General features: G+C 45.5%; 1 protein-coding gene across 2 annotated transcripts in view; it reads left to right on the forward strand.

Annotated features, from left to right (window-relative positions):
• The first annotated feature begins 269 nt into the window (after positions 1-269).
• The window catches only part of GPAT4 (glycerol-3-phosphate acyltransferase 4), a 31,501-nt gene continuing 16,230 nt past the window's right edge, over positions 270-15,540 (forward strand). The window contains exons 1-2 of one of the 2 annotated variants that reach the window (XM_030834068.3): positions 270-426; positions 12,387-13,380. In XM_030834068.3, the coding sequence (XP_030689928.1) occupies positions 13,216-13,380 (165 nt within the window). In that variant the 5' untranslated portion in view covers positions 270-426; positions 12,387-13,215. Of the gene's footprint in view, positions 427-12,386; positions 13,381-15,540 lie in introns of those variants that run through there. The other variant, XM_070044616.1, reaches the window with a different exon arrangement.

Here is a 15,540-nt window from a genome sequence, read left to right on the forward strand (position 1 = left end):
GCGCGCCCACTTGGGGCTCGGGACGCGGAGCCCCGCCTCCTCGGCCCTCCATTCGGTTCTCCGTCTGCCCGTCTCCCCGGCGCCCCGCCCTTCGGAGCCCCGCCTCCCCAGCGCCCCTCCCCTTGGCGCCCCGCCTCCCCGCCTCCCCGGCCCAAGACTTGGCGCCCCGTCTGCTTATCTCCCGGCGCCCCGCCCCATCTCCCCGCCCCTCGGGGCCCCGCCCAGCCCGACCGGGCGCGCGCCAGCGCGTGGGTACTGGGCGTGAGGTTAGACGACGGGAGGGTGGGGACTGGACGCGAGGGTCACGTCAAGGCGGCATAGACAAAGGGCGGGCGCGCGCACGTCCTTACGCACGCCTCGGCCGGCGGCGGCGAGGGCGGGGCGGACGGTCCCCGGAGGGATTTGCCTCCTGGAGCCTCGAGGAAGGTGAGTACGGTCCGGCTGGCCCGTTCCTGAAGGTCACGGGCGTCTGCGGGAGCTGGGGTTTGGGCCGGCGCCCGTGAGGGCTGCGGTCGAGCGACCCCACTCCCTGCGCCCCCCACCCCACGGCGTTGGGAGGCACCATTGCCGCTGCCGGGGGGTTCCCGGCGCCGGAACGTGCCTCCCTCCCTGCGGTAGAGCGGGCCCGCCCGTCCCCGCGGCGCCCTCCGGCCCGCGCCCCCGCGTGTCCTGCCGAATCCCGGCCCCCGCGGCCTGCTCTCCGCGCGCTCGGGAGGGTGAAAGATCACGGGGAAAGGCCTTCACCGTGACCGCTCAAGTTCTTTGGTGTCCCTGGGATGTACGTTTTCCGCTCCTGTTCTCCAGAGGATCCCCATTTTGCTTTCTTCAGGATTTCTTAACCCTCGATATCCCTTGCCTCTCCGTTTTGATTTCACGCCCTGCGAAGCATCCTCCTACCGGAGGGTCTTATTTCCTCACTCTCCGTGTCACAGAGGGCTTTAACTTTCGCAGTTGAAAAGTTAGGGAAAATATACCGTATGAAACATACTGTAGTTCTGTGGAAGTAAGCTCCATGCTGTACTACATACCAGTGCCTCACTGCTCAAGGCCTCTGTGCCGTGGACCTTCTCGCTGATAAGTTTCTTGAGATCCGTTGAAGAATTTGCTTTCTGGTTCATTTTCCTTAATTTTGGCTGACGTTTGAGTACGTCTGTTTAGTTTCATGTCTTGTAGATTCTATCTCAACCCAAGGGAAACGGTATGAAAAGCAATTGTCCTTATGCCAGAGATGGTAGAAAAGAGTCTTGTATTAATGCCAGTTCGGTATTATTTTCTCACTTTGACAGTGATGTTTTTTTCAACCTTGTATTATGCAGAATTTCAGACATGGAAAAGTAGATAGAATAGTGAGCCAGCATGTACCCATCATCCAGCCTCAAGAACTCACCTGTGACTGAGCATGTCTAATCCACATCCCCCTTCCGCGCGCCCCCATATCTCTGGGATAAATCCTTGATGTCAAAAGTAGCTTGAGAGGGCTTCCCTGGTGGCGCAGTGGTTGAGAGTCTGCCTGCTAGTGCAGGGGACACGGGTTCGAGCCCTGGTCTGGGATGATCCCACATGCCGCGGAGTGGCTGGGCCCGTGAGCCACAACTACTGAGCCTGCGCGTCTGGAGCCTGTGCTCCACAACAAGAGAGGCCGCGATAGTGAAGAGGCCCGCGCACCGCGATGAAGGGTGGCCCCTGCTTGCCACAACTAGAGAAGGCCCTCGCGCAGAAACAAAGACCCAACACAGCAAAAATTAATTAATTAAACTCCTACCCCCAACATCTATTAAAAAAAAACACCATGTTCCTTCAATGAGCCAAGTTCTTTAAAAAAAAAAAGAAAGTAGCTTGAGAGTCAAAATAAAAATCTTACTTTATGGCTTTATGGAGTAAAGCCATAACTTAGTTTTATTGGGACATAGTCTATTACAAGTACTTCAAGTCCAAAATACATAATAGCATTGGAGAAGCACCAGAAAAGGGCATCTAAAAATTAATTAAGCGGCTGGAGGACAGGTTAAAACAGAAGGTATGGATGAGAACTTCCAGATCATCTTGTCTTTTTCATTTTTGATGAGCCCTCAAGGCCCAGAGAGGTTCAGTGACTTGTCCAGATCTACAGAGAATGAGAGGTTGAACTGAGGCTGGAAAAGACATCTCCCAACTCCGCATCTAGTCTTTCTCCTGTACCATGCTGCTTGCATTTATGTTGTTTCCTTTGGGAAAGAGAAGTGTGTGGAAGGGCTGTGACTGAAAACTCTTCCGATGAAGGGCTTGGGTAGGCAAATATGAGCTTTTCCACCAAAATATGGAATAGTGAAACTAGGGGATAGGCCTTAAATTATTTCTTAAGCTAGATTTGGGACAAGTTGAAGAGTTCTCATCATAGCTTTTAGGAAACATGGGAAGATGCTGACCTTAAAAGTGGAAATCCAAACAGAATAAGTACAAGCTTTAAAAGATTTAGATGACATTCATAGCTATTGAATGAAGAGTGACTAAGGGAAACTGGAATGCTTTTTAGGGGGTGTACCCCTGATGCTGTGCTCTTGTGGCTGAGAGAACAGTAGCGCCCTCCCATAAAAACATCCTTCCTTGCCATGATCAGGTAAGAATCCTGGGCTGGGTTAGGCTTTTTTTTTTTTTTTTTTTTTTTAAACAAAACCATGGTTTGTATTTCCTAGCACACTCTAGGCAGTTAAGTTTCCATACCTCAGGAAAGACGGCTAAGTTCAGTATTTGGGCCTCAATTTTTTTTACCCTTAAATGCTGCCTGAGGGATGCTGTGAACAAGGGAATCCTTGTATGTAGACTTCTTGGAGTTTGCTTGTAAGTTCAGTTTATATGATATGACATAATTGTTTATAAATTTATTTTCAGGATGGACTTTTCTTCTGTGAGTTTGTGACCTAAATACAGTAGTTGTCATGCACATCCAGTTTATGGAAATGCCGCTCAAATGAACAGCATCAGGGTGTCTTGGTAAATCATTGCCCCTGAAGACATGAGGGGGTGGGGGAATTGTATGTTTTGGCTGAGGGGTTGGTGTGTGTTGGAGAATATTTGGTCCTGGTTAAGCTTGAGCTGTACTGCAGAATTGTTTCTTCACGTAAAACAACCTCATCATGGCATGTCATTTACTTATTACTGTATCACTACACTCATGGGGAGGACCTGAGCAAATGTCATCAGTTCCCTGTATAATAATGCTTACTCTATAGCATGATGAATGCTTTTTAAGAGCACAGAATTTTAGAGTTAGGAGGAGTGTTGTAAGTGCTTGGAGTTTTTCGCAAGTCCTTAAAGGTACTCTCTCTTTTAAAACACATTGATACATGCACACGCCACCCAGCCCTACAGGCTGGTTTGCTCTCTGGGAGCTCTTTTTATTTTGTCTTCATAATAGTTGTTAATGTGTTTGCCTTCTATTAAACTGTTAGCTCAAGATCTGCAATTCTAGAATGATGCTTTGTAAAAAGTAGGCACATGATACGCTTTTGTTGACTTTTTGAATTAAAAAAACAGAAACCAAAAAGCTGGTGGGGAAACTTAAATCCACAGAAGGTGAATGACTTATTGAAGGTCACACAGAGCAGAGAGTAACAGAGCTGGGCCTCCAACCTCAGACGACTCCTGAGTCCATTTCTCAGCCCCTTCCTTTGCACTGTTCTCTTCACACCTCCGAGGAGTAGGGCGGGGAAGATACTATATGTATTTTTTCCATTACCAGTTGGAGATACATTATCTTCAGAGTCTGCCTTAAAACTTTGTGGTCAGTGCTATCCAATAGAAACATAACACAAACCACACGTATAGTTTTTAAAATTTTTTAGTAGCCACTTTAAAAAAAAGTAAAAAGAAACAGGTGAAGATAAGTTTAATAATATATTTTATTTAACCCAGATTATCTAGAATATCACTTCAACATGTAATCAGTGTACAAATTATTAACGAGATCTTTTACATTCATTTTTTTTACCCTAAATCACTGAAATTCCAGAGTCTGTTTTACATTTACAACACGTTTCAGTTTAGACTAGCCACATCTCCAGTGCTCAAGGGTCAGACGTGGTTAGCAGCGGCTGTGTTAGACAGTGCAGAATCACTGTCAGCTGAGCATAAAGATGAAAGAGCATTTTATGTTCCTGGTAATATACAGGTCTGAGGTTAAAGTAGAGTTTGTGGTTTTGGTGACTTTTCTTTGCACAATTAGGGTTGTTTCAACCTTGTGGCAAGTTGAACCAAGAAGTCTGATGTTTCACAAATTTTGTGCCTTTGTGATGAAATGCTTTCTCATTGTAAAGAGACTGCTTAGTCATGGGGGGGAAGGTTTGACTTTTGAAAAATGGCTAGTGATAAAACTCAATAATAAAATAACCTGATAAAAAGTAGGCAAAAGATCTGAGCGCTTCACCAGAGAGGATATACAGATGGCCAATAAGCACATGGAAGATGCTTCATATCATTGGTCATGAGGGAAACAAATTAAAACTGTGAGATACCACCTAACATCCATTAGCATGTCTAAAATTAGAAAGACTGATCATATTGAGTGTTGGTGAAGATGTAGAGCACGTGGAATTTTCAGACACTGCTGGTGAGAATTAATGCAAGATGGTACAACCAGTTCAGAAGCCGGTTTGGCCGTTTCATTAAAAGCTAAACGTACACTTACGTCATTCCACTCCTAGGTATTTACGCAGGAGAAATGAAAGTATGTCCATGCAAGGTTTGTAGGTAGCGACTTTATTTGTAACAGTCCCCAGCTGGAAGGACCCATCACCAGGTGAGTGAATAAAGAAGCTGTGGCCTGTTCTACCAAGGGAAACAGCTCAGCAATGGGGAATGAACTGTTGACACGGGCAGCAGCATGAATGATTCTCAGAGTGATTATGCTAAGTAAAATAAACCAGACACAAATTTTTGAAAAAAGAAGGCCAGGAAGTTGCTTCCAGTTACATATACAGTACTCAGATGTCAGAGCACTGAGTTTGAAATGGAACTCTGAGAGCAGCGTTCAGGTTGGGTAACGAAACCTCTTGGGTCTTATAGTCCCAGCAAATGAAATTGTCCTTTCTTAAACTGATGGCCCCAGAATGTCAGTGTTTCCTGTATCTTTGTCCTTTTTTCTTTTCCAGCTTTGCAGGTTATGTTGCTTTGGGTTGAACTTGGTACCACGTTTCTTGTTACCCAGGTCCAGCTGACGTGAGACCTTCCTAGGCAAGGAGAAAGTACTTAGGGTCAGAATGACCTTAGTTAAGACCAAGACCCTGAAACTGACCATGTTCCTATCTTCTTCCTAGTGAGTTGAGTCATCCTTGAGCCTGACATATCCTGGCTTTGTCTTGGACCATCTGTTTTACCCAGGATTGCTGTTGGCCGTAAGCATATCCCTGGTTTTTCAGCAGTTCAGGTTCACTTCACCTAGCAGCTCTGTGCTGTCCCAACTCCTTGGAAACATTTTTACACCCTTCCTCCTAAGCAGCAGCGTCCTATTCAGGCATATTTCTTATACTCCACTGCTCTGACATGCTTGACATCAAATTCCCCCCAGCGTACATTTCCTCTGTGTACGTGCATTTATTTACCATCACATCAGAATGGGGGCATTTGCTGGGTCTGTGACCTGAGTAAACTAGGAAAAATGGATGGCTTTCCTCTCAAGTGTAACCTGCCCCAAAGCAAAGGAGAGGCCAGCCTGGGGAGCAGAAAGACCACAAGACGGGCGGTTGGGAGGCAGATGTAAGTTCTAGTCCTGCCTCTGTTCCTGGCCAATTTTGTAGCTTGTCTCGTCACTCAACTCTTCCAAGCCTCAATAATTTAAGCCATTAGAGGAGCTTGCATTAGAATTCTCAGTGGTTCACTAATAAAGTTGTGGTTTGCGACAGCTACCTTAGGGATTGTAAACACCTTTAGGCAGGAGTGGTGTTGAAAGAGATTTCTTGTCAGTGTAATGTCATGACTTCTTGGGAAATACCTTCCAGTGCCCCCTTCTCCTTCATAATAACAGGAACTTAGTGTAGCAGTAATAACAGTTAATGTATTTTGAACATTTACCTTGTTCCAGACACTGTAAAATGTGAACATTCTTTTTAGTAGATGTTGAGCAGAAGTTTAAAGAGATTAAGTAATTCACGCAAAGTCACACTCACACTACCAGTTAAGTGATCGAGTGAGGATTCAAACCCTGATGTGTTTGTTTTGATTCTTGAATCATGAGTCTGTTACCTATTCAAAAATGATAAATACAGTTTTAAAAGTACCAAAAAGATAAAGTGATGCCTTCCTTCCATTCCTGGAGGTGGCTGCCATTGCCATTGCCAGTCTCCTGTGTCTCTTCCCAGAGATGTGTGTCTTTGCAGGTACACACGCACCCTGTATGTATTTGTCCTTTTCCTCCCTCCCTCACAGTTGGTATTTGCAGTGGCCCTTGTTCTGCATCTCACTGGGAGGTTGTTTCTTCTCGGTGCATATGTAGATGTCTCACTCTCTCTCTCTTTTTTAAACAGATGACTAGTATTCCACTATATCCTTGACTAATGGACAGTGATGTTTCTCTTCATATTACAGACAGTACTGGAGTCACTAACCTTGCACATACCTCCTTTTGCGCAGGGTTTCTCAGCCTCCGCACGGTTGCCATTTGGGGCTGGATACTTCCTTGTTGTGGCAGGGGCGGCCTGGGCTTTTTAGGACGTTTAGCAGCATCCCTGTCCACAGTCAGCGCTGGATGCCAGGAGCCCCGCATCCCAAGTTAGGCCGATCACAAATGTCTGCAGACATTACCAGATGTTCCCCAGGGGCTACAGTCAGTCGCTCCTGGTTGAGAACTACTGTTGCAGTTTATCTTTAGCGTAAGTTTTCAGAAGTCGAGTTGCTGGATCTAAGGTTATATGCATTTCAAGTTCTGACGGTGATTGCCGAATTGTTCTGCATAGAGGTTGTACCGTTGTACACTCTAGTCAGCAGTATTTGAGGGTATTTTCTCATTTTCACCAATAGGGTGGGTTATAGGAAACTTTTTTCGCCCCTCACTGTACTTTTAATGCACATTTCTTGGCTTTACAGCTCCCCTTTGTATGAGCACTTAGTGCTTGCTAGGCACCACGGAGTCGTTTTTGCTTTGTGGGTTTTGTGACATACTTTGAAATGCCTTCCTCTCTGTCTAGCCCTCTTAAAAAGTTTGGAGCTTAGAACTGCAGACAGTGCTCTGGGTGTCTTCTGATCGTAACGAAGGGATAATATGTACCATTTATTGAGATCTAATATATATAACAGACATTGTGCTTAGTGTGCTTTAAAAATGCATTATCCCGGTATAGCCTAAGCACTTAATTTTAATGAAATGGCATATCTTCTCCTTTTTGAGTTCGTATGTGGCATGTCTCTGGACATATTCTGGTAGTAGGTATGGTCTCCTGAAGTGTAGGATGTGTCACAGAGTCATGGAAAGCTAGCAGAAAAGAAGTTTCTATAGCTGCAAATCGTAATAGTCTCTGCCTTGTGACCGAGTCAGAACTGGTTTAGAAGCCCTGATTTAAATTTGTAAGTTCCCTCCTTTATTTTCTCTTCCAGGACTCTTATATTCTTTTTTTTTTAGTTGAGGTGTAGTTGATGTACAATATTATGTAAGTTACAGGTGTACAAAATAGTGATTCACAATTTTTAAAGGTTCTACTCTATTTATAGTTGTTGTAGAATATTGACTGTATCCTCAGTGTTGTACCATATACCCTTGTAGCTTATTTTATATCTAATAGTTTGTACCTCTTAGTTCCCCACCCCTATATTACCCCTTCGCCCTCCTCACCGATAACCACTCGTTTGCCCTCTATATCTGTGAGTCTGCTTCTTTTTTGTTACATTCACTAGTTTGTTGTATTTTTTAGATTCCACATGTAAGTGATAGCCATACAGCATTTGGCTTTCTCTGTCTGACTTATGTCACTTAGCATAATGCCCTCCAAGTTCATCCATGTTGCTGCCAATGGCAAAATTTCATTCTTTTTTATGGCTGAATAGTATTCCATTGTATATATGTACCACATCTTCTTTGTCCATTTATCTCTTGATGGACCCTTAGGTTGCTTCTGTATCTTAGCTATTGTAAATAATACTTCAGTGAACATTGGGGTGCATGGACCTTTTCGAATTAATGTTTCTGTTTTCTTTGGATAAATGCCCAGGAGTGGGATTGCTGGATCATATGGTAGCTCTGTTTTTAGCTTTTTGAGAAACCTCCATACTGTTTTCCATAGTGGCTGCACCAGTTTACACCTCCACCAACAGTGCAGGAGGGTTCCTCTTTCTCCACCTAGGACTCTCTTCTTGTTGGCAGTCATCGAAGTGGGCAGTGATGACTGTGTATGTGCCTGTTTGCTGAATACTCGTCTCTAGGCACTGAATGCCTAATGCCTAACATGGTGTGTGGCACACAGTATGTGCCCTGATGTCGTCACCCTGAGAACTGAGAAGCCCTGGAAAGTGGGCCACTGGGGGCCCAGATTTGCCATTCAGTGGGTTGAAGAGTTTCATCAGCTTGGTGGTGGACTGCCACATTCCTAGGATGAGGCCATCTTCCCTCCTAAGAGGCTCCGAACTGGTTGGGTCTTCTCTTTCTCTCTGGACCATGTGGACTGTTGGGGGAACATTGGTCCAAGCGACTCTCAGTGGATTTGGCTGAAAGGTGTGGAATGGAAGGGAAGGGGGAACTAGTGCTTTGAGCTGATAGCTTCCCCTGCCTCCTGCCAAGGAGTCGTGGTTATATTTACTTGAGGCAAAGTGATAGCCTCTCTTACAAGAGCATTTATCTAGAAATTGTGGTGTGATGGAGTTCTCATGTGAGCAGTTTCCCGATATTTCCAGAGACCAAAGTCTGTGTTAAGGGACCTTAAGACGCCAGCACCTCTGGCTGTGATGGCTGGTCCGCTAGTCCGGCGAGACGTTTGGAGGCCTGTTTGATAACCACAGTGTGCTGGCCTCATCTTTGCCTCTAAGAATTCACGGGAGGATTGTTTAATGTTGGCCACAGAACTCATTTGGCTAGTTGCTGTTGCGAGTCCTGGAGCCTCTGGGGGTGCGGGGAGTGGAGGGCAACGAGGGGGAGGTCACTGCCTTGGAGGGGAGGAAAGAGCAGCCGGGACAGAGGTCTGCACACTGTTGCTCTAAAGGGTCAGACAGTAAGTAGTTGAGGTTTTGCTGGCCGTGGTCTCTGTCACATGTTATTTTATTTATTTATTTTTTTACAACTCTTTAAAGATGTAAACACCGTTCCTAGGACACGAGCCTTGTAAAAACTGGCCCAGGTTTGTCCTGTGGGCCTGGTGTGTCCACCTCTGAACTAGGTGACGAAATTATTGCTAAATGTGTTTACTTTGATGCTTTGGGGACGCGAACCCAGAATAACCTTGGAAATTCTCAGTTGATTGTGATCCAGAGGAAAGAGATCTAAGCTCTGGCTTGGGACGTCAAAGTGACCCCGGTGTTGGTCACCTTTGGTTCATGGAACTCAAGGTAACCTTGGCTAATGTGACAGCAGCTGTGCAGTGGGGCAGGGATGGGAGAGTGGGACAGAGATGTGGCCCTGGAATTAGGCTGGAATTGGACAGGTTTAAGGAATACAGTGACTCAGCGAATTGACTTAAGTCCCAGAAATACCTCTAATTTCCTGAACGTCCGTTGGGATGTCATTAGAAATCTGGCAGGTACTGTCAGCTTGGCCAGTTTTTAAAAATGAACGAGCAGGTTTGTACCTTGGATTCTGAGAACACCAAATTCCGATGCGTGAATCCAGATTTGTCTTGTGGTTTTCCTCCGATGGCAGGAAGTTCTATCGAGCAGGCCTGGCGTGAAGGAAGTGTTAACGTAGCTCAAGGTAGTTTGAAAGCTAGGAGGGCCTGGTGGTTAAAGAGCGGGGCTGTGAGACAGGCGCACGTGTCCAGATTCCTCCTGTGCCATTTATAGCTGTGTGGCTCCGGGTGACTTTGTCCTCTAAGCTCCGCTCCCTCACCTCTCATAGCCGTGATGGTAACTCCCCTGTGGGGTTGTTGTGAGCATTCAGTGAGGACGGCGTGTGCACAGTGCTTGTTGTATTAGCTCAGTGTCCGTGCTGTGAGCAGTCAGTAAACGTTAGCAATGATTATGGTCACGTGAACGTGGAAGAAGTGGAGGATCCCTGCCACTGAAACGTTGTCTTTTTAATTTAATTGCTAGGTGTATGGGATGTAATGGGAGCAGTTAGGAGTCAGAGAACGGGATCCGTGTCTCCCTCGCTTAGTTTCCTAACTGGTAAAATGGAAAGAATACATACTGACAGGTTGTGAGATAACATGAGAAAGGGCTTTGAATTCTAAACAGCACTGGACAGAACTCAAGGTGAAGTCAGACACCTGTTCATTTGTTCCATTTCTTGAACTTCTAAAAGTATTGGAACCGAGCCAGAAGGTGATTGGCGTGAGGCCAAAATGTTTGCCAGAGAGACATGATAGGATGTTCCCAAGTTCAGAACTTGGAGTGGTAACTTGTGGTTAAGAATGAGTAATATAAAATTGAAATAGTGAAATTTAAAAAAATAAGTGGCTGTATTAAGTAAAAGAAGCCAAGAAGACTGCATACTCTCTGATTCCAACCATATGACACTCTGGGAAAAGCCAAACTATGGAGACAGTGAAAAGACCAGTGATTGCCAGGGGTTGGGGTAGGTAGGGATGAATAGTCTGAGCACAGATGATTGTTAGAGGAGTGAAAATACTCTGTGTGGTGCCTTAGTGGTGGATACATGTCATTATACATTTGTTGAAACCCATAGAATGTACAACACCAAGCGTGATCCCCAGTGTAAATAGTCTTAAAGAACAAAAAAAAGAGTGGCCAGAAAGGCTGCAGGAGTTAATCTATGCAGAAAATGTGACAATATCTTGTAATACTGAAACTGTATTTCCTAAGTCAGAAGCGAAAGACAAATACTGTGTATTCTTACATAAATGTGGAATTCAGAAAATACGAACTTGTAGAAACAGAGAAAAGAATGGTGGTTACCCAGGATCAAGGGGTAGGAGAAGTTGGGAAATGTTGGGCAAAGGGTAGAAACTTCCAGTTATAAAATGAAGTTCTGGGGGTCTAATGTACAGTGTGGGGATTATAGTTAACAACACTCTATTAGATACTTGAAAGTTGCTGAGAGGGTAGATCTTAAGTGTTCCCACCACACACACACACAAGGTAAATGTTTGGCTAATACTCTGTGGGTGTCACGTTGCGATATGCAGGTGTGCAATATGTAGGTGTATCACCCATGCTTTGTACTCTGCAGACTTGCTCAGTGTTACCTGTCAGTTAAATGTCAGTAAATCTGGGGGGAAATAAATAAAAACAAGAGGTATTATTTTTTTAAAACCTAGATTTCCTTTTCCCCTGCAATTCCATTTCTAGGAATTGATCCTGCAAATATGTTTGCATGTGCATTTTGTATGCTAAATCGTGTAGGCACATTCATTACATTATTTATAACAAAAAAAGGGTAGAAACATTGGTGTCCAACCTCAGGAAAGCAGTTAACCAAATCAGGGAACGTTCTTAACAGTTGAGAACCATGCACCTTCAGAGAGTAAGGGAGCTCCGTGTGCACTGCGGGAACACTCTCCCAAGACACGTTAAGCTACAAAACAAAACAAAAAGCAGTGTTTGTGGTGTGCCGTCATTACTGTTGCCTGGGCGCGAGGTGGGCCAGAGTCATTTCCTCTTGTGTGCGTAGAACGTCTCAGGAAGAATACGAAGCTGGTGATGCGGTTGCATCTGTGGACAAGAACTCTGGGCAGTGGGGGGACAGGTAGGAGGCACGTGTACTCCGCCTAGTACACCCTCCTTGTCTTTTGAGATGAGTCTTATGTCCATGTATTTTCTTTTTCTTCTGTTTGAAGTCTACGGTATTGATTTTTTTTTTAATTGAAGTATAGTTGATGTACAATGTTGAGTTAGTTTCTGCTGTGCAGCCGAGTGACTCAGTTATACATACACATTCTTTTTCATATTCTTTTCCACTATGGTTTATCCCAGGACATTGAATATGGTTCCCTGTGCTCTACAGCAGGACCTTGTAGTCCGTCCAGTCTATATGTAATAGTTTGCCTCTACTAACCCCAAATATGCATACATTTTCTATTAGAAATAGAACCCCGTCGTTTCACCGGGGCTGAAAACTATGAAACATCTGTGGTTCTCCTCCACATGCGCGTCTGCCACCTGTTGCTCTGCACAGTCCCTTTGACCTTGATGTTGTGAGAACGGCACAGGCTCTAGGCTGACCCTAAAACGCGCCGGGCCCCACCCCAGAGCATCGTGATGTGTCTCCCCTTGGTTTGTGTTTGTGTGACGGATGGTGTTTCTGTCTCCACCTCCAGCTTCGGCAGCATGTGAGCAACTTCTTGCCAAGGACCCGGGTCACCGCTGAGAAGGGCGCCTTAGGGAGAAAAGTATCCAGAGGAAACCAGCGCCAGACGCGTCTGGAATTCCACGCACCGCAGGCAGCATGCAGGCAGCATGAGGCGTGCCGTGCCAGCACCTGCGGCCTCCTGGCACAGCCTCTAGCTCTCCAGAGAGGAGGGTCCTGGGAGCAGTGCGCCTGGAGCCTCTCCAGGGGAAGCACGGGGCCAGGTGTGAACCCTCTATGATGGACGCAATTTCAGCTTATGAAGGAGTTTTAAGGAGAACAGTTATTTAACTTCCACATATTCATGTTCACTAGCCTTCTGTGGGAAGCGCCAGCAGTCGCCCTCCTCCGCTGGAGTTATCAGGATTTTTCTGGCACCGAGTTGAACTCTTCTTGGTACTTCTGGCAATGACACATCCTCAGGAGAGATTTATCTGCTAAATGCTCTTGGACAGGAGAAAAAGTAAAACTCCTGGAAGCAGCGTGAGAGTAGCAGAGCCCAGATCGCGCCCTCGCCGCTCACTCGCCCAGACACTCTGTCTGGCCTCGGATGCTGGCACTGAAGACTGACCCTGCCCCGTCCACCCCTGCAGCCCGTCTCTTCTGGGGGGGGCTGGCCGCCTCGGGGGCCCCCTTTTGCTCTCATCCTACTCCCAGGCTCTCTGTTCCGGCCGTCGAGTGAGGTGAACTTGGGAATGGAGTTGGTGCCCCTCCCCAGGCCGGTGCTGTCGGAGAGGACCATCTGAGGCCGAGCTTTGTTCGTGGGGAGGAGGGCGCTGGCCTGGCCTGCATCCTCCACCATGTTCCTGTTGCTGCCTTTTGACAGCCTGATTGTCAGCCTCCTGGGCATCTCCCTGACCGTCCTCTTCACCCTCCTCCTGGTTTTCATCATAGCCCCCGCCATTTTCGGAGTCTCCTTTGGTATCCGAAAGCTCTACATGAAAACTTTGTTAAAGATCTTTGCGGTGAGTGTGCTGTTTACAAATGGTTGCTTCACAGAGGAGGGAAGAAGTACCATTAGCAAAAAGAGCTGTTCTTGTCTGGTTGATTGTGAACTCGCTGCTGGATGTGGAGAGAGTTGGGAGAATGGGAAGGAAGTGGCATTTTGAGTAGAAAGAATAACTAAACGTGAGCTTGTGAAAGCCTTCAGCAGTCTTTCTTTTGAGCTAAGGGACTTGTGTGTTTGGTCTGTCTGAGCAAAGGCACCTATTCCATGACCCCACACCTTGCCTGTTTATTTCAAACGGAGGGCCTTAAGAATTAAAGAAAAAGTCACTGCCGGGCAGTGATGTAACAGATACTGCAACTCAAAGCTGCTGCTGGCATATTCCCTGACTGATAAGTATGGGAGAGTCTTTTCTCTCTTTCAGATGTTTATCTTAATACGTTCTTGCACTTCAGACAAAAAGAAGTAACAGAAAAGGGCATTTGATGAATTTTTCTATTTTCTGAAAGAGGAGGAGAAGAGTATATTTCTTAACATATGTCAGAACTTAAGTCGTTACACCACTGAACAGAACTGGTCACAGTGGGAAGGAAATGAGTGAGAAGTGATATTTCCTGGAAGTGATCTCTGCCACAGGCCTTTTAACTGTCTCTTCAGAGATGTGGTGGTTTATTAGCAGGATCTGTTTTCAGTAGTCACCAGATCTTCAGGTTCATCTTTTCCATGGCTGAGACCATAATAGGAAACACAGCGCAGTTATATTTGTTCAGATAGTATCTTACGTTTCAGAATAGTCTCAGTCGTTTTCCTTTGGTTCCCTGTACGTAATTCTGCAGTGGCCCAGGGTATCTATCAGTGATAGACTTAACCAGTGAAGAAATAGTGACTCTGGAAGATGAAGTGAGCTGTATGAAATGCTACATTACAGCACGAAATATTTTTAGGTATATTACTGAATCTTGAGTTTTGGTATTTTATATAAGAATATGGCTTTTTTTCACATTAAAAAAATGGAGGTGAAGTTGACAGAACCTAAAGGTAACCATTTAAAGGGAACGGTTCGCCGGCATTTGCGGTAGTTGCAGCGTTGCCGGGCCACCACCTCTGTGTGGCTCCACAGCACTCTCACCTCTCCGGAAGGAGGCCGCACACTCATTAAGCACTTGCCCTCCTTCTTCCCCTCCCCTGGCTCTGACAGCCGTGAACCTGGGCTCTGTCTCTGGCTTGACCTATTCTGGATCTTTCATTTTCATGGAATTACATAAAGTGTGCTCTTTTGTGACTGGCTCCTTTCATGTAGCATAACTTTGTAACATGTTTCAGTACTTCGGTTTTTATGGCCGAGTAGTATTCCACTGTGTGTCTGTACCATAATCCGCTTACCCATTCATCTGTTGACGGGCCGTTTTCACCTTCTGGCTGCTGTCCGTAATGCTGCTGTGGTGCGCTTGTACTTACTTAAGTACTTACATTCAACAGTAAGATTTCTGAGACCTATCTATGGTCTCTGGGGTTGTCTTGCTACTCAGAGAGTGCACTGAGACCAGCAGCTGAGTGTCACCCAAGACTGGTTAGAAATGCAGGTCACAGGCCCCCTCCAGACCCACTGAATTAGGATCAGCATTCCAGCGAGCCCCAGGTGCCCAGTAAAGTTTGAGAAGTAGTAATCTTGTCAGTCTTTAGTGTTTGTTTTAATTAATAAGGAAATGTAATTTTCTTAAACTTCAGTCCCTGAAAATCTTCAGTAGAACCCAGGGTTCCTGTGAACCACGTAACTACCCATGCCCGTTTGCCACTGAAAAACGTACATCAGTATAGAGTGAGTAGAACAGCTGATAAACTTCCAGGAGACAACAGTGAGTGATGTCTAGCTTTTATTCAAGTTTATAAGCAACTGATTAATTCATAGACCTATGGAAGTACTTATTCTTAAAACATAAAAATAGGAGTAATCAGACCAGAGTTCTTTGGTAGTAGCTAAATTTTTAAAATTTGGATCACTTTGGGTGGAACAAAAGACCTAGAATCCATGTACCTTCCCTATTCCATTTTGAAAATGTCCCCTCAAATTAGTATTTTAAAGTTCATAGCCAAGTAAATCCTTATTACTATTGACTGTGTTTTTCAGATGTACGTTCTTGTGGCTTTTAATGTCGATTATAATCATATATTTTTGGGC

This window comes from Globicephala melas, chromosome 21 (assembly GCF_963455315.2).
Source record: "Globicephala melas chromosome 21, mGloMel1.2, whole genome shotgun sequence".
Taxonomy (NCBI): domain Eukaryota; kingdom Metazoa; phylum Chordata; class Mammalia; order Artiodactyla; family Delphinidae; genus Globicephala; species Globicephala melas.